General features: G+C 38.0%; 1 protein-coding gene across 2 annotated transcripts; it reads left to right on the forward strand.

Annotated features, from left to right (window-relative positions):
• The first annotated feature begins 4,916 nt into the window (after positions 1-4,916).
• itih3a.2 (inter-alpha-trypsin inhibitor heavy chain 3a, tandem duplicate 2) lies at positions 4,917-21,570 on the forward strand. 2 transcript variants are annotated; one of them, XM_082156406.1, is made up of 20 exons: positions 4,917-5,141; positions 11,513-11,667; positions 11,773-11,877; positions 13,292-13,454; positions 13,560-13,670; positions 15,133-15,261; positions 15,355-15,471; positions 15,556-15,724; positions 15,960-16,076; positions 17,117-17,298; positions 17,409-17,594; positions 17,671-17,810; positions 17,903-18,057; positions 18,931-18,957; positions 19,105-19,257; positions 19,383-19,496; positions 19,592-19,793; positions 19,912-20,084; positions 21,040-21,151; positions 21,241-21,570. In XM_082156406.1, the coding sequence occupies exons 1-20, from the start codon at positions 5,028-5,030 to the stop codon at positions 21,377-21,379; spliced, it is 2,763 nt and encodes a 920-aa protein (XP_082012532.1). In that variant the 5' UTR covers positions 4,917-5,027; the 3' UTR covers positions 21,380-21,570. The 2 variants fall into 2 exon arrangements, with proteins under 2 accessions (XP_082012532.1, XP_082012531.1); XM_082156405.1 differs by having other exon boundaries at positions 4,918-5,141; positions 11,501-11,667.
• Positions 21,571-22,635: the final 1,065 nt, after the last annotated feature.

Below are 22,635 nucleotides of genomic sequence, written 5' to 3' on the forward strand. Positions count from 1 at the left end.
ATGGTGTGAGGAGGACCCTCTTGGAATTGCTCTGTTTATTAGTTTATATTTTCACTTCACATCCAAATGTAACATTTAAAAAGTTAGGGTTAAATATATAATAATAATAATAAATGTAATAAATTAAAATAATGTTGGTGTTTGTCTTAGCAAACACCACCGTTAGCTCTTAGACAAACAGGACATACAGTATACAGACAAGATACAGACAGACAGACAGATTATTGTTACAATGGCAACTGTTAAGAGGTGGGATATATTAGACCGCAAGTGAACAGTCAGTTCTTGAATTTCATGTGTTGAAAGCAGGAAAAATGGGCAAGTGAGAAGATCTGAGTGACTCTGACATGGCCAAATATGGATGGCTAGATGCCTGGGTCAGAGCATATCCAAAACACAAGTCTCGTATCGGGTGTTCCTGGTATGCATCTTCCAAATGGGGTGCGAGGAAGGACAACTGGTGAACCAGGGTCAGGGTCATGAACACTGTGGTGGATTTTTAATAGATAAAATAGTAAACTGTACATTAAACTAACCATGTCCCTAACATCTAACCTTACTTCCTTTTTCAGGCCTAACATGATAACACTTTGAAACACAATGTACTAAAACGTTCTGTCCTGTGTTTTTGAATGTTGTATGTTGTGTTGCCATACCCCTTTAACTTTGGTTGTGTGAGTGTATAAATAACAAATTTGGGAATTGAAACTAGACAGATGACTAAATTTTTAACCTTGTGATTAACAATGAAGTAATCATTAAAACAAAGTTTGCTTTACCTGGTAACAGAAGGGTTTGTCTATGAAAACCAATCAAATTGTGAGGGAATTATGTAATGCAGTATGACATTTTTGCCATACCTCCTTATTCTATACAAAACTGTTGTATTCGTGTTAGCTGGTGGGATTCTCAATGGAATTTGTCAGAGATCCTCCGGCCTTGCTTCTTCTTGGGGGAGACTCTCTGAGAACTGCTCGAGAGATCCTCCGGCCGTGATTAAAGCATTTAAAGGACATTTGCTAAGGTCTGTTTGTCCATTATTCCTGCGCAGGAAGAAAGCTAGTTAGGTAGACTATATATTAAGCGTCGATTGGAGACGTTAGGGATCGTCGATTGGAGACGGCCCAGGCATTTATTAAGTGTCGATTGGAGACGTTAGGGATCGTCGATTGGAGACGGCCCAGGTATTTATTAAGTGTCGATTGGAGACGTTAGGGATCGTCGATTGGAGACGGACCAGGTATTTATTAAGTGTCGATTGGAGACGTTAGGGATCGTCGATTGGAGACGGCCCAGGTATTTATTAAGCGTCGATTGGAGACGTTAGGGATCGTCGATTGGAGACGGACCAGGTATTTATTAAGCGTCGATTGGAGACGTTAGGGATCGCCGATTGGAGACGGACCAGGTATTTATTAAGCGTCGATTGGAGACGTTAGGGATCGTCGATTGGAGACGGACCAGGTATTTATTAAGCGTCGATTGGAGACGTTAGGGATCGTCGATTGGAGACGGACCAGGTATTTATTAAGCGTCGATTGGAGACGTTAGGGATCGTCGATTGGAGACGGCCCAGGTATTTATTAAGTGTCGATTGGAGACGTTAGGGATCGTCGATTGGAGACGGACCAGGTATTTATTAAGCGTCGATTGGAGACGTTAGGGATCGTCGATTGGAGACGGCCCAGGTATTTATTAAGTGTCGATTGGAGACGTTAGGGATCGTCGATTGGAGACGGCCCAGGTATTTATTAAGTGTCGATTGGAGACGTTAGGGATCGTCGATTGGAGACGGCCCAGGCATTTATTAAGCGTAGATTGGAGACGTTAGGGATCGTCGATTGGAGACGTTAGGTATTTATTAAGCGTCGATTGGAGACGTTAGGGATCGTCGATTGGAGACGGCCCAGGTATTTATTAAGTGTCGATTGGAGACGTTAGGGATCGTCGATTGGAGACGGCCCAGGTATTTATTAAGTGTCGATTGGAGACGTTAGGGATCGTCGATTGGAGACGGCCCAGGTATTTATTAAGTGTCGATTGGAGACGTTAGGGATCGTCGATTGGAGACGGCCCAGGTATTTATTAAGTGTCGATTGGAGACGTTAGGGATCGTCGATTGGAGACGGCCCAGGTATTTATTAAGCGTCGATTGGAGACGTTAGGGATCGTCGATTGGAGACGTTAGGTATTTATTAAGCGTCGATTGGAGACGTTAGGGATCGTCGATTGGAGACGTTAGGTATTTATTAAGCGTCGATTGGAGACGTTAGGGATCGTCGATTGGAGACGGCCCAGGTATTTATTAAGCGTCGATTGGAGACGTTAGGGATCGTCGATTGGAGACGGCCCAGGTATTTATTAAGCGGCGATTGGAGACGTTAGGGATCGTCGATTGGAGACGGCCCAGGTATTTATTAAGCGTCGATTGGAGACGTTAAGGATTGTCGATTGGAGGCGGCCCAGGTATTTATTAAGCGTCGATTGGAGACGTTAGGGATCGTCGATTGGAGACGGCCCAGGTATTTATTAAGCATCGATTGGAGACGTTAGGGATCGTCGATTGGAGACGGCCCAGGTATTTATTAAGCGTCAATTGGAGACGTTAGGGATCGTCGATTGGAGACGGCCCAGATATTTATTAAGCGTCGATTGGAGACGGCCCCGGTAGACTTAGGTCAGATGAGATAGGACTTAGTTAGACAACACCCAAGGCTCACTGATGCATGTGTGGGGAGTGAAGGCTAGCCCGTCTGGTTCAATCACACAGAAAAGCTAGCACAAATTGCTGAAAACGTAATGTTGCCCAAAATATAAAGGTGTCAGAACACATAATGCATTGCAGTTTGCTGTGTATGGGGCTGCGTAGCTGAGTGAACATGATGACCCCTGTTCACTGCAGAAAGCGCATGTACAATGTGAACGTCAGAACCAGACCATGGAGCAATGCAGTGGTTTCTAACAGCCTCCATTTTTTTTATAGAAAAATTGTTGTTTTGGTTGAAGTAGTAGATTCGTCTGCTTTACGTTTACCTGGCATTGGCAGTCCTTTCAGAAGTCCATGCTTAGTGGACATTTATATTTATTTATATTTTTACACATATTTTTAATTACGCCATCTAGTGGTCTGTTATTGGACAACAAACAACACAACAGCTAATAACAGACCGCTCATCTTGACATTTTGATCAAATAAAATATGTCAAACTAATATTTTGTTTAATTATTAATGTGCCAAGTAGCCACATAATAAGCGGGATCATTTCACAGTAAGGTCCTGTATCACCCTTAAGAGGTTTCTTTTGCATAACAATCTGCCTTAAAGGGATAGTTCACCAAAAAATGAAAATTAGCCTATGATTTACTCACCCTGAAGCCATTCTTCTTTCAGACGAATACAATCGGAGTTATATTAAAAAAATGTCCTGGCTCTTGCAAGCTTTATAATGGCAGTGATTGGCTGTTTCGGTTTTCTGTCATAAAAGTATTCCACACAAAGTAAAAAATATTTCAACGGCTTTTATTAACCCCCCGGAGTCGTTGACATAACGTGAGGTCGTATTTAATTTTTAACGTGCGAAAATTTCAGATGCGAATTTTGGTCTTAACTCCGATTGTATTCGTCTGAAAGAAGAAAGTCATACACACCTAGGATGACTTTGAGGGTGAGTAAATCATGGGCTAATATTTTTTTGGGTGAACTATCCCTTTAAACCCAAAGTATACTTCAGTTTTTATGCATACAAAAGTGTCCGTGTACAGTGTGCATGACGCAAATTTCGTCATCAGAATAGTGGCCAGGGCCGTTGTTTTACAGTAGAAAACTAAACTAAAGAGACAGCACAACAACAAAATACCGAAGACTGCAACAAAAACAGTTGCCCGCATTGTAAAGCGCTTGTGTGAAGGGGTTATGAGATCATCATCAGCATCACCTTTAGTTTAAAAGAATACAACGACATTTTTATCTGTCATAACTTCTGAAGAAAAATTGTGCAGACACTGGACAAAGATGAAACTTTCTAGTGTGCACGTGTTGACCGCCTGTGTTTGCACACACTATCAAATGAAGTAAACTTTGAAAGGCTACGTGTTCGACTGTACAATTACTTAGCGTAAAAAAACAAAAAAGTATTTATAACCTGTAAAGAACAGCATTTATTTAAAATATAAAAAAAATTTAACAATATACACTAATGAGTCATTACTGAAAATGAATACTTTTATTCAGCAAGGATGTGTTAAATTGATTTAAGTAAATATTTATATTGTTAATAGAAAATATTTCTATTTTGAATAAATGCTTTTCTTTTTACTTTTTATTCATCAATGAATCCTGAAAAAAAAAGTATCATAGGTTCCAACAGCACAACTGTTTCCAACATTGATAATAAATCATCATATTAGAATGATTTCTGAAGGATCATGTGGCACTGAAGACTGGAGTAATGATGCTGAAAATTCAGCTTTGGTCACAGAAATAAATTATATTTTAAAGTCTATTAATTAAAGTAGAAAACCATTATTTAAAATTGTAATATTATTTCACAATATTACAGTTTTTTCTGTATTTTTGATCAAACAAATGCAGGCTTGATGAGCATAAACCTTCTTTCAAAAACATTAAAATAGTAATGTTTTCACATTCTTAACCAGTACTGTATGAATAGGATACAGACAGACAGGAAAATACATAGACATATAGGATAGAAAGATAGGATACAGACAGATGTGGATGTTGCAAAAAGTTGTGAACGTTATTGATTGGGTAATATTTAAATGGTGATCTAGATAATAATTTGGTTGGCTGTCATTGGTAATTGGTGAATTCTGCTGTTTTGGGTGGATGGAGTGAGTAGGCAGTGGAGAATGTACAATATTATTGGGCACATTCACACACCCCTTTGGCAACTCTTACAGTGACCGTACAACACACACAGGCACTCATTCATCTGTCTCTCTCTTTCTCACTCTCGTTTAAGAACATTTACAGGCAGAGTTGAAGTCAGTCCGGGCCAGGCTTCACCATGTCTGCAGTGAAAGTCATGCTGTGGATGTGTTTGAGTATTTGTGTGATTCTCACTGCTAAAGCTCAAGACACTACGGCTATCAGAGATCAAAACAATAATTCAGCAAAACAGGTAGGATTTTACATTATGTGCTTCATGTTTTCTCAAATCTACATAAAGAGCATACAGTGGTGCTTGAAAGTTTGTGAACCCCTTGCGGAATCTGTGAAAAATGTGAATAATTTCAACAAAATAAGAGGGATCATAAAAAATGCATGTTATTTTTTATTTAGTACTGTCTTGAATAAGATATTTTAAATAAAAGATGTTTACATATAGTCCACAAGACAAAAAAAGCTGAAATTATAAAAATGACCCGTTCAAAAGTTTATGTACCCTTGATTCTTCATATTGTGCGTCGTTAACTGGATGATCTACAACTGTTTTGTTGTTTTTTATGGTTGTTCTTGTTTGTCCTGAAAGTTTTCCAGCATCTTTTGCATATTTGAATCCTTTCCAGCAGTGACTATATGATTTTGAGATCCATCTTTTCACTCTGAGGACAACCGAGGGATTCATACACAACTATTAAAAAAGGTTCAAACATTCACTGACGCTCCAGAAGGAAACACGGTGCATTAAGAGCTGGGGGATGACATTTTTTTTTATTTGAAGATCAAGGTAAATTGTACTTAATTTGTCTTCTGGGAAACATCTTCTATTGCTTCCGAAGGGCAGTACTAAATAAAATAAATAATATCTTCATCCTGTTCAAAAGTTTTCACCCCCTGCTCTTAATGCATCGTGTTTCCTTCTGGAGCATATCGTTTTCTTTATAGTTATCGTACTTGGTGTGAACGGGCCTTTAAAGGAACACTCCACCGTTTTTTGAAATAGGGCTTATATACCTTCTTTCCTACATTTAGATAGGTGGGCAAATGCATTTTTGTCTCAGTGCATGCATTGTTTTAGTTTGACAGGGTCGGCGCGAGCTTAGCTTAGCTCAATGAATGGAATCCTTTGTTGCCAGCTAGCATGTCCTGAGTAAAAGTGATAAAAACAAACAAAAAAACACCTAATTACTTCTTGTGGCCTGCGTATTCACAACGAGTACAAATAGCGATGCAGATTAACACTAGGCGATTTCCTAGGCAGATATTGACTTGGGACTATATTGGGGTGAAGCACAGGCGAAGCACTGCTACTTGGGCGCAGAGATATCACGCAACACATGAAATCCCACGACTTCCGTCAACATACCAGCGTGCAATGCGCCACATTCACACCACCAGTTCGTGTTGACTCTCATGCTCACGTCCTCAGGCTGTTGAGCGATCGCAACCACCATTGTACTTGTTTACACTCGCAGCGCTGTGAGGAATAATAATAATGGAAAACGTACCTCAGAAGTGCTGGTATTTCGAGGAGCAACGGATGGAATACTGTAGTAAGTTTTTTTTCATTCTCAAGTAAATCGCGTTTCTGTCTGTGTGTGAATGAATGAACGGCAGAGATGCGCTGTTTACCACAACTCGCAAAAAGACGCTTTAAATTTGAATTGCATTTCTGTGTGTGAATGAATGATCTGCTTTTAGCAAACTATTTTGCTATACTGAGTAAAAATCGACTGAAATATGTTGAAATAAAATGTATTTGTATAAGCGACGTATTAAACTGCAAATTAACATTTATATTCCTTATAATAAAAACGAAAGACCTATGTTACAGACAAATGAAAGACAACATTTCGTTGATTAGTTTTGGATAGATTACACATTTTTACTGTAAAATATCTGCCACCTCAAATAAGCTTTTGTTTGCCAATTTTTACTAATATGTTAAATATCGTATGTTTTGTCAATGTAGGCTATATTCGAAGTAATGAATCCTTAACTTTGAAATATGTATGATAAAATGTATACTTTAGTTTTTAAAAAGAAAGATTACACTTCAATTGTTGTTGTAATTGTAACCTTTGGATATATTCTACCAAAGTGGTTCACAGTTGGAAGCATGTCAATTTTTTTTTTTTTTTTTTTTCCACAAATTTTGCTTGCAAATTGTATAATATCCAAGGAAAACATGTTTAGTAATTGTGCAGTTAATTCTCATACTGTATTTTCAGTTTTGGAATATGTATCCTCTCCCCAAATTTGTCAATAATAAAACACAATAAAAATTATTTAAAGAAAAGGCTTATATTTACCTTTTAAAATTTGTTTACATCTACCTTGTAAATATATATTTTTTTATTAAAAAGGTTACAATTACAACAACAATTGAAGTGTAATCTTTCTTTGTAAAAACTAAAGTATACATTTTATCATACATATTTCAAAGTTAAGGATTCATTACTTCGAATATAGCCTACATTGACAAAACATACGATATTTAACATATTAGCAAAAATTGGCAAACAAAAGCTTATTTGAGGTGGCAGATATTTTACAGTAAAAATGTGTAATCTATCCAAAACTAATCAACGAAATGTTGTCTTTCATTTGTCTGTAACATAGGTCTTTCGTTTTTATTATAAGGAATATAAATGTTAATTTGCAGTTTAATACGTCGCTTATACAAATACATTTTATTTCAACATATTTCAGTCGATTTTTACTCAGTATAGCAAAATAGTTTGCTAAAAGCAGATCATTCATTCACACACAGAAACGCAATTCAAATTTAAAGTGTCTTTTTGCGAGTTGTGGTAAACAGCGCATCTCTGCCGTTCATTCATTCACACACAGACAGAAACGCGATTTACTTGAGAATGAAAAAAAACTTACTACAGTATTCCATCCGTTGCTCCTCGAAATACCAGCACTTCTGAGGTACGTTTTCCATTATTATTATTCCTCACAGCGCTGCGAGTGTAAACAAGTACAATGGTGACTGCGATCGCTCAACAGCCTGAGGACGTGAGCATGAGAGTCAACACGAACTGGTGGTGTGAATGTGGCGCATTGCACGCTGGTATGTTGACGGAAGTCGTGGGATTTCATGTGTTGCGTGATATCTCTGTGCCCAAGTAGCAGTGCTTCGCCTGTGCTTCACCCCAATATAGTCCCAAGTCAATATCTGCCTAGGAAATCGCCTAGTGTTAATCTGCATCGCTATTTGTACTCGTTGTGAATACGCAGGCCACAAGAAGTAATTAGGTGGGTTTTTTTTTTAAAAAAGATCACTTTTACTCAGGACATGCTAGCTGGCAACAAAGGATTCCATTCATTAAGCTAAGCTAAGCTCGCGTCCAGTAAACCCTGAGATTATAACTTGTGACATTAGGACAAAATATGTGGATAGAAAAACATGTATGTAGGCTATACAATGAAATTAACGATCTCTTAAATATGATCTAATTTCACTAAACATTTCATTAAGTTTCATGGACATTTTATAAAAAAAAAAAGTATTAATAAAGATTTATGTCTGCTATAGGCTCATTTTGTAAATGTAAGCAAATTATTTAAGACGCACAAACTGGGTGCCGGTGCGGTGAGACGTACATGCTCGGCCAGATTCGGCTCAAGTCGTGCACGACCGCCCACACCGCAATGACGTAATTTTTGCCATGCGCACCTTCACGCTCGTGCGGACGCGTCGAGTATAAACCTTGCTTTAGGCTATGTGTCTACCAAAGAATTTTAATTCAGCGAAAAACTCCAGACGGTCTTCTGAAAATGCCTGGCGGGGCAGCATTTTATTTTATTTGTTTGAGACGCTTTGGTTGCTATGATACAGAATATCCACGGAAGTGCTGCTAGTATCTGATTTTCGCAGATAGTTTCTGAATGTAAAAATGCCAATACAATGTAAAAAATACAATGTAATAAAGTATTTGCTCTGGCTCTTGTTTTAAATGATTTTGTTCTATTGTTGTTCGGCGGCAACCAATCGTAATGTAGAAGTCCTCCGTTTGAGAGGATTCCAGAGAACGCAGTCGAGTAAACTTTGGTTCCGACCACATTAGTTCCCAAGCTCAATAGAGGAAAGGTTGATCATGTGAATTTGATAAGGTGGCCCTTACTTTCACATTTAAAAGATTCAATGAGGTTAACTTATACCCTATTTGGTCAGTCTGCACAAATAACGATCAACAACATGCTTATTTGCTTTGCGGCAGGCGTTGTTGGCAGGGCGGCCAGAGCGAATTTTGCCGCTCTCGCTGGCGGCGGTGTAAATGCACAGTTAGTGATTATAAACTAAAGGGAGGCTCTTTTGTTGCTTTCTGTGTATTACCCATTCACAATCTGAATACAAGTTTAGTTTTTCATGCTGCTAAGAACACTAGATAGGCCTATGTCACACTTCCTGCTTCCGGAACGCGGAGTAGGGATTCAGAACTTCCGGTCAACAGTATTTCTCGATAAGGATTTATTTATTTATCAGCCATAATGTCTAAACCATCCGAGGTAGACTGACCACGAGCTATGAGGTTGTGAAACGAAGGTTTTTGCTCCAGTAGAAGCTATAAGTTCGTATGAAATCAACCTTGTTTTAAGAAAAACATGTTTTATCCGCGATCTTATGAGAAAAAAACTACACGACCCACAATCCTAAGCATAGCAGCAACGTCTGCTGATTGGTCCAACTCGCTGTTACCATAGCGGTATCATTCGGACTCCGCCATTGTAAAAAGCTAACCGGAAGAGCCGTATCCCTACTAAAAGATGTACTTCCGGTCTTCAATTTTTTCGTGACATAGGCCTATTGTCAATTGAATAATAAACTGTGATGATTGACAGTGATAACCAACAGACGAGACAAAACAGGACTGATTTTTCATTCAACAGCTTTTGCTCTGGTACCAAAACTGGTACAGAGAACCGCAAAATTTTACTGGTATTGGTACTGACCACTGAAAATGTTGTACGGTGACCACCCTAACTTGAAAAATAGTGCACAATTTAAATGGATTAATATTATGACGCTTTGATGCCGTTTTTGGAGCCTGACAGGCCCTGGTCCTATCCACTTTGATAGAAGACAGAATGTAGAATTGGTCAGAAACTCATTTCCTATGGTGTTCCATGGAAGTTCCATATATGTTTTTAAACATATTACATGTGAAATTACAGTCTATAGTGAAATTTCTCACCTTCTTTTGATGTAAAACATTGACAAGTAAGAGTACAGTACTTCACAGCAGTGCCATTTAAGGTAATTTAATGTTAAACTAAATTAATTAAACAAATAATAATCAGCAATCCTATTGAAAGTTTTTTTTTTTTTTTTTTTTTACAAGTGTGATTTACATACTCCTTTGAAAAAGTGTAAATTTTGTTTTGGAACCTGAGATGAGGGGGGCTCACTAAGATCCATAATCTATGATACATGGTCTGGTCATTGGGCTTATGGAAAATGTGACCTAACTTTAAAAAAATAAAAATAAAAATAAAAATCAAGACCCTGTGCTAAACTAGGCCAGTTCACGTCAACACGAATGTATGAACAATTTATTTGAATGCAGTTTTCTGTTCAGACCAATGCTGAAAAAAATGGCACATGGGTTTGAATGAAAATGCACATTGGCTCTCTGACAGTAGGTGACATTTAGCCACCTTATTTTTCAGTGTGGAAGTAAGCTATTTACTAAGTGCCATAAACAGTAAAACTATTTTACGCTAAAGACCAATGGGGTATATAATCACATACATAAATATCCAACATCAAGCAGCATAACAGGCTGTTTTTGTACAGCTAAAATAACTGGAAGCGGCTGACACTGGAAGCCTTTCAAGTTGAAAATGGCCACCCCCACTATATACACATCAAATCTAAGATGGTTAGATAAGCAGGAAAGCCCCGGGCCGGTTATCTAGGTACACAAAGTGCAACTTTTCATTTCTGACAGATTTCTAAGAGATTGTCGGAGAAGAAAGTAAAGCTGTATTTACATGTTTTCAAACAGCTGTTAAGTTTCACACATTTTCCACACAACAAATACAAGAATACACAGAATAAGAGTTCAGCATTCCTCCTCTAATATACACTGTTGCTTAGCAAAAGACTCTGTTCTTGAGCAGCACCAAGTTGTAGTTTAATGTAACCGCAGCAGCTCTAGGTGTGTGACCAAAAGCACAAAACGTATAAGTTGACCAGCTTTATTCGCAGTGTCAGAAAAAAAAAAAATCACATTGGTGGCAGTCAAATTTTCGTATCAGTTTAGAGAGACGCAATAACAACCAAGCTTTCATCTTGGAGTAAACAGACATAAACACTGACTTCTTAGCTCACATGCCCCTATTTTCAATTACAAGCAAGAAATTGTGGGTGTGGTTTTGCAAAGTTAGTCATAAAACTGCACAGCACTGAAAGCAACAGTCTTTGTCAGGGATTATTCTTATGCCATAATTGATGGCAGAGAATAATGTGTCAGTTTCGTGTGTGTGTGTGTGTGTGTGTGTGTGTGTGTGTGTGCAGTGTGTGTGTGTGTAAATATAAGTTACAACTGTCCAGCAGATTCCTTAACTTTCTCTTACTATCTTCAGTCTCTCTCTCAGATAGAAGTGCAAAGTATGCGAGTGGACTGCAAGGTCGCATCTCGCTTTGCTCACACAGTCATGACCACCAAAGCCCTGAACACAGCCAATGCATCACAGGAAGTGTTCTTTGAGGTGGACTTGCCCAAAACAGCCTTCATCACCAACTTTAGCATGTTAGTCCTCCTTTGTTTACACAAGCTATAGGCTAAATATATTACACTTGCAACATGCCCAAAACCAACTATGACCTAATGAAATTCTTTGTGTTTGTTTTTCAGAGAGATTGAGAGCAGGATATATGTCAGTGAAGTGAAGGAAAAGGAGCAGGCCAGGCAGAAGTATGAGAGCGCCGTGTCATCCGGCCAGACCGCTGGTCTGGTTAAGTGAGTACAGGTCAACGCCAAAGCTCTGGAATGCTGACAGAGTACACATATTTGCTTTTCGGTATTTGCTAATCTCAATGATCAGTAGGGTTGGGTACCGAAACCCGGTTCCAATAGGGAACCGGTTCCGACGTAAACGGTAGTAACCAGACCGAATAAGAACGCAACTTTCGGTGCCTGATTTCGGTGCCTGACTTTTTTCACCGCCCCCTATAAAACATCTCGCGGCACAAATGATCCAATAACAAAACATCTCCAGTTAACCAGCAGAGCATTCATTTCGTTCGTTTGTTAAATAAGAGACGATCTAGCGCTGAAAATTATTTTGTGGCTCGCGGACGCGCGCTTCAATACGTTGCAGAGATCGATCTATTTATGAGGCGCCGTCTATATAAGAGTATGTGCTTGGAGAGTTTGTGTGTGCGTGCTCGCGTCTCAGATGAGTATGTGCGCGAGTTTGTGTGTGTGTGTGTGTGTGTGCTCGCGTCTCAGATGAGCAGCATGTGCGCGAGTTTGTGTGTGTGTGTGCTCGCGTCTCAGATGAGTATGTGCGCGAGTTTATGTGTGTGTGTGATGTGCTCGCCTCTCAGATGAGTATGCGCGCGGTTTGTGTGTGTGTGTGCGTGAGCGACTTTAGATGTGACGTTGTGCATTTCATATAGTTGGAGCATTCAGCAGTATATGTATGTGTGACTACTTATATATGTGTATGCAAGCGTTTTATGTGTGCGTGAATGAAGTTCGATTTAAGCCCTAGACGGCGCCTCATATCTATTCGTTCTGGTGAAATCACAACATATAATGCACACAAAGTGTCCCTGCTTGATATACAACCACTGATGAGCATTATCGGTTTAAAAAAACTATGCGGATAAGAACCCAAAACCTCTGACATTCTTGACTAAAGTTCAAGTTCAGCTGCAGTGTTCCTCTTCGGGTAAGTCTAGTATTTTAATGCCAACTGCAAATCTTGCATATCAAGTATGAAGTATATCAAGTATATTTATATGAGGCTATACTTTGTGTGTTAAATATTTCTGCTCAGTGTCAGATATTTCTCTGTTTTGTAAAAGTCTATAATATATAATATGTAATATAATTGATATATAATATATATATATAATATATATAAATAATATTAGAAGACAAAAATTTTATCTTAACTTAAGTGTTTTCGGCTACATCAGCACAATTTTTAATTTAATCAGAAATCAGAAAATCTTTTTCAGAAAACACACACAGATATTATTTTTTTGATAAAGTGTGTGCAGTTTCGTTTTCTTAAGTACCGGTTTAAGAACCGTTTAAGCACCGGAACCGTTTGAAAAATACCGAGTAGGTACTGGTATCGGATAAAACCCAACCAATACCCAACCCTAATGATCAGATATCAGAGTTGTTTTTGCTTTTTCAGGGCTTCGGGGAGGCACATGGAGAAGTTCTCAGTCTCCGTGAATATCCCACCCCAGAGCCACGTCACATTCACTCTTACTTACGAAGAGCTGCTGCAGCGCCATCTTGGCAGCTATGAGATCATGATAGGTGTCCGACCTAAACAGCTGGTTCAGAATTTTGAGGTTCATCATTAGTTTCTCTCTCAAACTCTTTTTACTAAACATATTCAGTGGAAATATTGAAATACTGTAAACTATGTTATATCAGTCCTGTCTTCTCATCAACAGATTGTGGTAGATATCTATGAACCTAACGGAATTGCATTTGTGGATGTCAATGGTACATTCATCACCAATGAGTTGCTTCCTCTAGTGAAGAAAACTGTCGCTGATAATAAGGTTAGAATGAAAACTCTCAAACAATCCCCCAACATTGGTGGATTGATATGGAAGGCTGTTTATATCTTAGTCAAATAAAAAAATACACAAAACAACAAAATTTTATAAAAAGGCAACTTTTTGTAACTATTTCTTATAAGTGCAACCATTGTAAAAAAATATATATATATATATATATATCTTAGACTTAGACAATCATTTACGGTAAATTACCGTAAAATGACCAGAATGACTTTACCAGTAAATTCACAAATATGGTGTTCACACAAGCAACGGCGTTCTGGCTTTTTACCGGCAAGAGATCATTTACACATCAGCACCAAAATACCGGTCAATTCTGTGTTGTCAGTCAGAAGTGATCTTTGAACAGGCAACGCTGTGCCGATGTCTTCATCAGCCCGCATTATCTGTTCAATCTGACAAAAAAAATTGACGTCTGGATGACAAGCATAAGGGATGATCAAACAGAACACTGTTTTGCTCTTAAAAACACGAGACGCGCTTTATAGTATCCAACTGCAGAGTCACAACGCCGATGATTGAAAAGAGTCTCGAGCGAGATGTGGCGCAACAGTCAAAGATTTTTTGCATATTCACATAGAAAAACTGTTAAAAATCTTACTGTAAACAGCGCAGAGTAATCCCGTCATCCCCATAAGAACTTTATGATTGTCCCAAAGCAGACTTCTTACGTCAGCGTGTCCTGACTTCGTACGTGATCATACCGGTAATCTTCATTCTTTCTGCATTCACACAGAGCATCTACCAGTAATTTACTGATAATGTTACAACTTCCCTTACTGGTAAATTGCCAGAACCAATTTACCAGTATTTTTTAAAAAGTTCCTGTTCACGCATAATCTCTTACCTGTAATTTACCAGTAAAGACTGTATGTGTGAAAGGGGCTGTTGATTATTTCTCAAATTGTGACTATATCTCACAATTTTGTTTTTAGTTGTGCCTTTAAATGTCACAATTGTGAGTATATCTCATACTGCTGCTTAATTTCTTGTAATTGCAACTTTATCTCGAAACTGAAACTCAATGTCTCACAAAAAAAAAAAAGTATAGTTTATTTTAAACTCTCAAATTACCAGGACTTAAAATGCATAAAATAAGGACTTAAAATGCATTTTAAGTCCTGTGTAGAATTAATACCTGTTGCACTATTTAGGCATGTGTCCAGTCAAAGGTAGGTGTAAAGTGAAAATACATGGCCCCTGGAGTTTAATTTGTTTGACTAGCTCCTCCTTACACTGTCTCCTCCTAACCAAGGGACAGTTTCTAGTAAAAAGCATTTTGATCCAGTGATTTACAACTACAATCTTACTACCAGAACACACAGCATTTCATTTCACTAATAAGGAGTCTAAAAACACCTCAGTTTCAAAAATACAAATCTTTAATGTCTAAACACTTCCTGCTATCCTCATAACACTGATCCTCTATGCTCGTCCTCAGGCACATGTGTACTTCTCTCCTACATTGGATCAGCAAAAAAAATGCTCAGACTGTGAAGGGACATTGATTGATGGAGATTTATTCATCAAGTATGATGTGAACCACCCACAGGATATAGGAGAAATTCAGGTACAATATCAGCAAAGCCATTTTTTACAATGAATTTCTTACTAATCATGCATTATTCTGATGGTGGTGTTTTCTTGTGTTTCTCTGTTTCAGATAGTAAATGGCTACTTTGTACACTTTTTTGCTCCAGATGATTTGCCACAAATGCCTAAGAATGTAGTATTTGTGATAGACAGAAGTGGCTCCATGGAGGGAGAGAAGATGAAACAGGCAAGTCCAACAAATACTTTCTACACTTTTCATCCACTTTCCCAGTTCGCACATATAAGTCATCGGCTGATTATCTGTTGGTAGACTCGAGAAGCTCTGATGACCATATTAAGTGAACTGCATGAAGATGATTACTTTGGGCTGGTCACGTTTGATAGCGTTATAGAGTCATGGAGACCATCTCTTAGCAAAGCCACACCAGAAAATGTGAAAGAAGCGAAAGAATTCGTCCAGACTATTGAAGCAAGTGACAGTAAGTATGAAGCAAAAATCATACTGTAAACCCTGCACAAGGTTGAAATCATGGCTTAGCTGTTAGTACTCTTGACACTTCTCTTGAGCCATGGTTCTCATGTAACACAGTATAACACCTCTATTTTACAGTAAATGACTTTTTATTGAGGGAAAATCTTGCATAGCATTCCACATATTAAATGCCAAAATCACTGCTGCTGTATTTAAAACATTATCTCATATTTTTCCATTAGTGACTGACATAAATGAGGGAATTTTGTATGCCGTGAACATGCTTACCTCAGAAAAAAGTGACTTCTTCCCAGACATGTCTATGATCATCCTACTTACTGATGGCCGACCCAGTTCTGGTGTGTATTGGCTTTGCATTGAGAATACAAGTCTGTTTTAAACTTTCTTTGGTAATAATTACTATAACTAAATCAATTAATTTGTAATAATCAAGTAATCTTAGCTCAAAAGGTGTTGTCTTTATTGGGCATTCAAAATACTTTACAACTGGGGTTTTCAAACTGGGTACCGAGGAGTGCTATGGCTTTATAGGGGAAAACATTTGGAAAAACAGATGAGCTCACAGCTCACATTTATGTGCCAAGTTAAAATAGTCAGGCACAAGCAGGTATTCACCTCTGCAAAAGAAACTTGTGTGAAGCTAATTGATTAAGGGATTGTAATCAGAAAGGACAAAACATCTAATATACCAAAATAAAAATCTTATAATGGTAAATGAAGCGTAAAGCGAGCTGCCGCTGTCTATGATGTTGATTATGCTTATTATTTTATTAAAGGGTTAATAATGTTGAGAAAAAGTAAAACACCGTCCACTGCTCTTGTACGGAAAACTTTGGCAGCTTAAACCTTCCGCAGATACATATTGAAAACACAATTCGTTTTATTGCTTGTCATGCGTTTTTGTTCTTCACGTGTATTTTTGAAGACACTTAATTACTGGACTCCACATCATTGGTTTAAATCTATTATTATTATTAATAGCATTAATAGCATTCAGGACACTGAGGGCTAAAATGTATAAAACACTAAATACATACAAAAAATGCAATACATACAGAATCGGCAGCTAAATATTTTTGTAATACTGAATCGGGAGATCTACGGCAATTCCCAGCCCTAATAAAAAGGCCATTTATTTAATAAAAAGGCCATTTATTTAATTTAGGAAACAATACATCATATTAATTTTCTCCAGTAGTATAAATAGGGTTTATGAAAATACAGAGTCGCCTTTATATTTTAGGAAGGCTTACACTTCGTAGTGGATTATTATATTGTAGGTCCATGGCAACAAAAAGTTTGAAAACCCCTGCTTTAGAAAACTCAAGCCTTCAATTATATAGATTTAACAATCTGCACTTAATAATGTGTGTTTAAGGGCAGACACATCTATCCACAATCCAAGAAAATGTCCATAAAGCTATTAATGGAAGCATAAGTCTCTTTTGTTTGGGCTTTGGCTATGATGTGGACTACAGTCTCCTTGATAAGTTGGCCAAGCAGAATGATGGACTCGCTCGACGAGTCTATGAGGCCTCAGATGCTGTCCTTCAACTGCAGGTAGAACTGACAACTGTATACTCTCAATCAATAAATATAATACCAAATATTTAACATATGCAGCCTGATCCAGAAAATAGCCGGGTCTTGAATGATTTCCTTTTCTATAGGGTTTTTATGAAGGGGTGGCTAGCCCACTTCTCTTTGAGGTGAACCTAAATTATCCTGGCAATGCTGTAACTGACTTGACACAAAGTCACTTCAGGCAATTCTTCAAAGGCTCTGAGATCGTGGTAGCCGGACGCCTACAAGAACTTGAGACTGATGCCATTCAGACTGAAGTATCTGCACATGGGGTAAGGGAAGCACTATTGGTTGAATAAAAATCTGTTTGATTGTACTGTTTCATAAGTGCCATACATCCAATTTCAGTTGAGGGACCAGGTTGTGATCAAGAGTCAAGCATTTGCTGAAGAGTGGGACAGTGTGTTCCCTGAGCAGGAGTACATCTTTGGCGATTTCACAGAGCGACTGTGGGCGTATCTGACCATCCAGCAGCTCTTGGATAAAATGTCAGCGTGAGACATATGCGCTCAAATAATTCAACCTATTCAACCTGAGAATTACAAAAAATAATACAATGTCCAATCAAATTTGTTGACAGGGAGAAATGCTCACCAGAGGACAAGGAGAATGTCACAGCTGAAGCTCTAGACCTTTCTCTAAGGTATAACTTTGTCACACCGCTTACATCCATGGTGGTCACCAAACCAGAGGCCGAGGATGAAGAAACGCTTGTTGCTGACAAGCTGACTGAAGGTACTTGGTAATGTTTTTAAGCCATATTCTACCCAAAAATGAAGATTCAGTCATCATTTACTTATGCTCATGTCATTCCAAACCTGTATGGCTTAAAAGGTTTAGCTCACCCAAGAATTAACATTTTGTCTCACCCTAATGCCGTTCCAAACCCATAAGACTTTCGTTCATCTTTGGAAACATTGTAAATATTGTTCAGCGAACATAAACAGAAGCTAAAACGAACCTGCTCGACGTGCGAGAACAAACCTCATTGGTTCTTGATGAAGCTCAAACGAGCTGCGTAACACGAGAAGGAACCTCACTGGTTTTCGCATGTCATCGCATGAACATCCTTGAGCTTCCATTTACCACAACTGATGTGTGAGTGAATGTGATATGTGAATAAAAGCCTAAAATAAATCTGTTCATCATATAAAGTGATTGTCTCTTCTGAAAATTTGGACTAAACCGCTCAATTCATATGGATTAGATTTACATTCTCTTAAGAACTTTTTGAAACATCATAGTGGTACATAGGCGTAATTTGCGGGTGGGATGGGTGGGACGGGTGGGACATGTCCCACTTCAGTGTAGACCAGCAGTTCTCAAGTGCCAGGGGGGTCCGTGAAATACTTTTCTATAACCTACTATATTTTCCGGACTGCAAAGTCAAGTTTTTTATCATGAAACACGCTGTGATTTATTCCAAAGTGACTTAGGCCTATATAAAAATTCAAGGAAAGAAGCAATACAGAAATTATGAGTTCTCTAGGCTGCCTTGAATATTAGTATTACAACACTGATGGCCCAAAAAATTTGACCGTTTGAAGCTACAATTTTCTGCAGAGGTGCTTATGTGGCACATTAACACTGTATTATTTTGATTCACAGAGCAGCGAGAGGACACAACAGAACACGGTAAGAGGAATTAACCTTAGATTTAACCATCATTGTGAACATTAAGAGGTGTCTTATCTTGTCATGTCTTACTATACAATGGATTCTGCAAAAACTTTTGAATGAAGACTCTCTCTCTGTCTCCATCGCACAATTCTACCCTTGAAGATATCGATGCACTTTATGCTCCACCTCAGTTGATCAGCAGTGGTATCAAAGCTCTCAGACTCCCTGCCAAAAGACCCCAAGGTCTACTCCCCGCCAAAAACCTCCAAAGACTCTCTGTCAAAAAAACCCAAAATCTACTCCCTTCATATCTTGGTGAGAAGTGATGTCATTTTTGTGGTGTGAAATTGAATACATTTTAAAGAGAACTACTTTAGTAAAGAAAAAAAACATTTATTACCTGTTACTTATGTTTGTCCCTTGTTCTTTATGTTTGTTAGTTGATGGAGATCCACACTTCATCATTGAGCTGCCAGAAAAGAACGATGCTCTGTGCTTCAACATTGATGACGAACCTGGAACCATCTTCAACCTGGTTAGCGACCCGCTTACAGGTGATTCATTCTGTCAGAAAACAGAAACATCTGTTTTGATGTGGGTAATTTCACTTGGTAACTCATATCTGTGTAAAAAAAAAATGAATATTCAGGCATTATAGTGAACGGCCAGATCATTGGAGACAAGAAGGTCATTCCAGGGAGGAAAATGCACACTTATTTTGGGCAATTTGGGATTGCTCATGAGAAGTTTGGTATCAAATTGATGGTGAGCACAAAGGAGATCTCACTGTCTGAAGAGGGAAAACAGACAAAATTGTCCTGGACTGACAACAGGACTATAAAAGGACTGAAGTAAGTGACAATACATTTACATTAAACTGTGCTGAGTCCGTGATAGTAAAGGCAGAATTAAATTATTCTTGAATGAGAATCAAACTGAGCTCAATCCTCCATCTTTTGCTTTCTCCAGCATGGATCTGCAGGTGATCAAAGATCGCAGTTTAACAGTGACCCTGAGGAACTCAGTCAAGTTTCTTATTATCCTGCACAAAATATGGCAGAATCACCCGTATCATCAAGACTACCTCGGGTTCTACACTCTGGACAGTCACCATCTTTCACACAGTGTTCACGGCCTGCTTGGTAAAATCAGATGTTCTTAAATATTAGCAGAAAACCTTATAGCTGCTTTACTTTAACATAACATTTTTTTTTATGAAACTAGTCATGTCTTTTAAAATTACACTATGGATTTTTTGTCAAATCAAGCTTGTTCTTCATTATTTTCACTAAACATTTTGTAGTTTTTATTGCTGTCTGTCTGAAATGACATCCTATACACTATGCACTTACTAAGCAATACTCTATCGTTTAGTGTATGAAATTTGTCAAGTTATTTTGTCATCTGGCATACACTGTAAAAAAAAATACATCCCCAAGTCAAAAATTTCTAGTGACTGATAACATCTACATTTTTCAATTAGTCTGACGTATTATTTCTCATTGAGCCAATGTTAACAGACTATTGCAACAAGAATTGCACTTGGGCCAATTAAAAAATTTAGATGTGACCAGTCACTAGAAAATTTTGACTTGGAGAGGTTAGAATTTTTTTTACAGTGTATGGAGGGGGTTTATTTTTGGAGGGGGTTTATTTTTGGAGGGGGGGGGGGGGGGGGGGTAATTAAGTGCACTATATAGGTCATTTAAGTGCACATTTTCGATACCGACTATATATGTTAACGCCGATAACTGATAAATGGCTGATATTAAAATTCTATACTTATGTTGTCTAAATAAATGTGGGCACCATAACATTATAAGGTACGGTATGATGAACTGTAAAATGGATATTCATGTTGAGATATGCGATAGTTTAGCCTATACTGAACACATTAAATTATTAACATTTTTAAAGATTAACCTTGCATCACAGATAATCTAAATGTAAAAGTAGGGGAAATGCTCATGATGGACGGAGTTTTGAGTGTATAAGAACAGTTTCTAAATTCCTGCTGCTACTTGCAACCTCACCAAACTTCCACTCCACTAATCGTGACGTTAACAATAGCTTTTTTGGTCTCTATTTGTACTGCAGGTCAGTTCTACCAGGGTGTTAACTTTGAGGTCAGTGACTTGTTTCTAGGAAAAGACCCTGATAAACAAGATGCCATTATGTTTGTGAAAGGAAACAAGCTCACGGTTACCAGGTAAATGAAATTGAACGTAAATATGCAATGTTGAAATTCACACTTGAAGATTTTCATGCAGATTTTCATTGAACCTCACATGACTCCAGGGGCTGGCAGAGAGATTTCAGAAAGGACGTAAAGAATGGAGACAATGTGCCCTGCTGGTTCATTCACAATAACGGCACCGGACTCCTGGACGGAGTTCACACAGACTACATCGTCTCTGGTCTCTTTAAGACAATCTAGACAACATCTGTCCAACTGAACTTTGCACTACGGACAAAGTACATGTTAGCTTTCATGTAGTCTTAAGTACATAATGTGATAGTTTTTATTTGGATATAACGCCATATCTGACAAAGCTGCTTATGATATTCATTTTTATATACTTTATTGGAATTCAACGGCTATGAAATAAAACACCCATCTGAACATTCCTTGTGTTTTCATCCTTTGTTTCAATATTGATTGATTGAACAAAGTCCGACATGAAATCCGTTAGTAACTCATTGAGGGAAGAATTAAAGTTAACATCAAGCAGGGTGTGAATTAAGGGTCAGAGAACGGGGGAGGAGAAAGAAAGAAACGTCCTGTTTGTTCTCTTTCTCTGATCACTAGTGACTGACATTTCATTGCATTATTCATAATATATTTATTTATACCGGATATACCTCACATGACAAGTGGGTCTTTTGTTTATCTTCATTTTAATTAAAAAGCTTATGTATTGAATTTTTCTTTCTACCGACCAATGATGATTCTGAAAGAATGTGTGTAGGGTTTGTTATAGTAACAAACACAACTTTCATGTGCATCTGACTAACAGATAAGCAGCACTCTTTAATCTAAACCATTTTCCACCTTAGAAACATTGCTAAGCTACGTAATATGCTATCAGTTTCTGATGCAGAAAAGTTAGTTCATGCATTCATGACCTCGAGACTGGATTACTGTAATGCTTTATTAGCTGGTTGTCCTGCATCCTCAATAAACAAGCTACAGTTAGTCCAAAATGCCGCCGCTAGAGTTCTTACGAGATCAAGAAAATATGAGAAAAATACAAGAAAATCTTACAGTTCAAACTACAATCCGGCCTCTAGTTCATAAATGCCAGAGGAGAACTGGCCCCCGACTGAGCCTGGGTTCTCCCAAGGTTTTTTTTTTTTTCTCCATTAGGTCACCTGATGGAGTTTTAGGACACCATTAGGTCACTTGATGGAGTTTTTCGGTTCCTTGCCACTGTTGCCTTTGGCTTGCTCAGTTGGGGATATTTTGGGGATATTTTGGGGATATTTAATTTAATTTTATCAATCAATAAATTCCACTTGAAACAAACTTTGTTGTATTATTTTAATTTAATACTGTGAAGCTGCTTTGATACAATCTGTATTGTGAAAAGCGTTATACAAATATACTTGACTTGACTTGACTCTTAATTTACTGTTGTTAATATTGTGGTTATTTTAACAAACAGTTTGCTTTGTATATTCAGTTCAACAGCA

The sequence above is a fragment of the Leuciscus leuciscus genome (assembly GCF_965113295.1).
Source record: "Leuciscus leuciscus genome assembly, chromosome: 23".
Classification (NCBI taxonomy): domain Eukaryota; kingdom Metazoa; phylum Chordata; class Actinopteri; order Cypriniformes; family Leuciscidae; genus Leuciscus; species Leuciscus leuciscus.

What these genes read in the sequence shown, in the direction of transcription:
- itih3a.2 (XM_082156405.1), top strand. Translation starts at nt 5,028, where the DNA reads ATGTCTGCAGTGAAAGTCATGCTGTGGATGTGTTTGAGTATTTGTGTG. An exon ending in GGTTAGCGACCCGCTTACAG is followed by an intron (nt 19,497 to 19,591) that starts GTGATTCATTCT and finishes ATGAATATTCAG; the next exon opens with GCATTATAGTGAACGGCCAG. An exon ending in AACAAGCTCACGGTTACCAG is followed by an intron (nt 21,152 to 21,240) that starts GTAAATGAAATT and finishes ACATGACTCCAG; the next exon opens with GGGCTGGCAGAGAGATTTCA.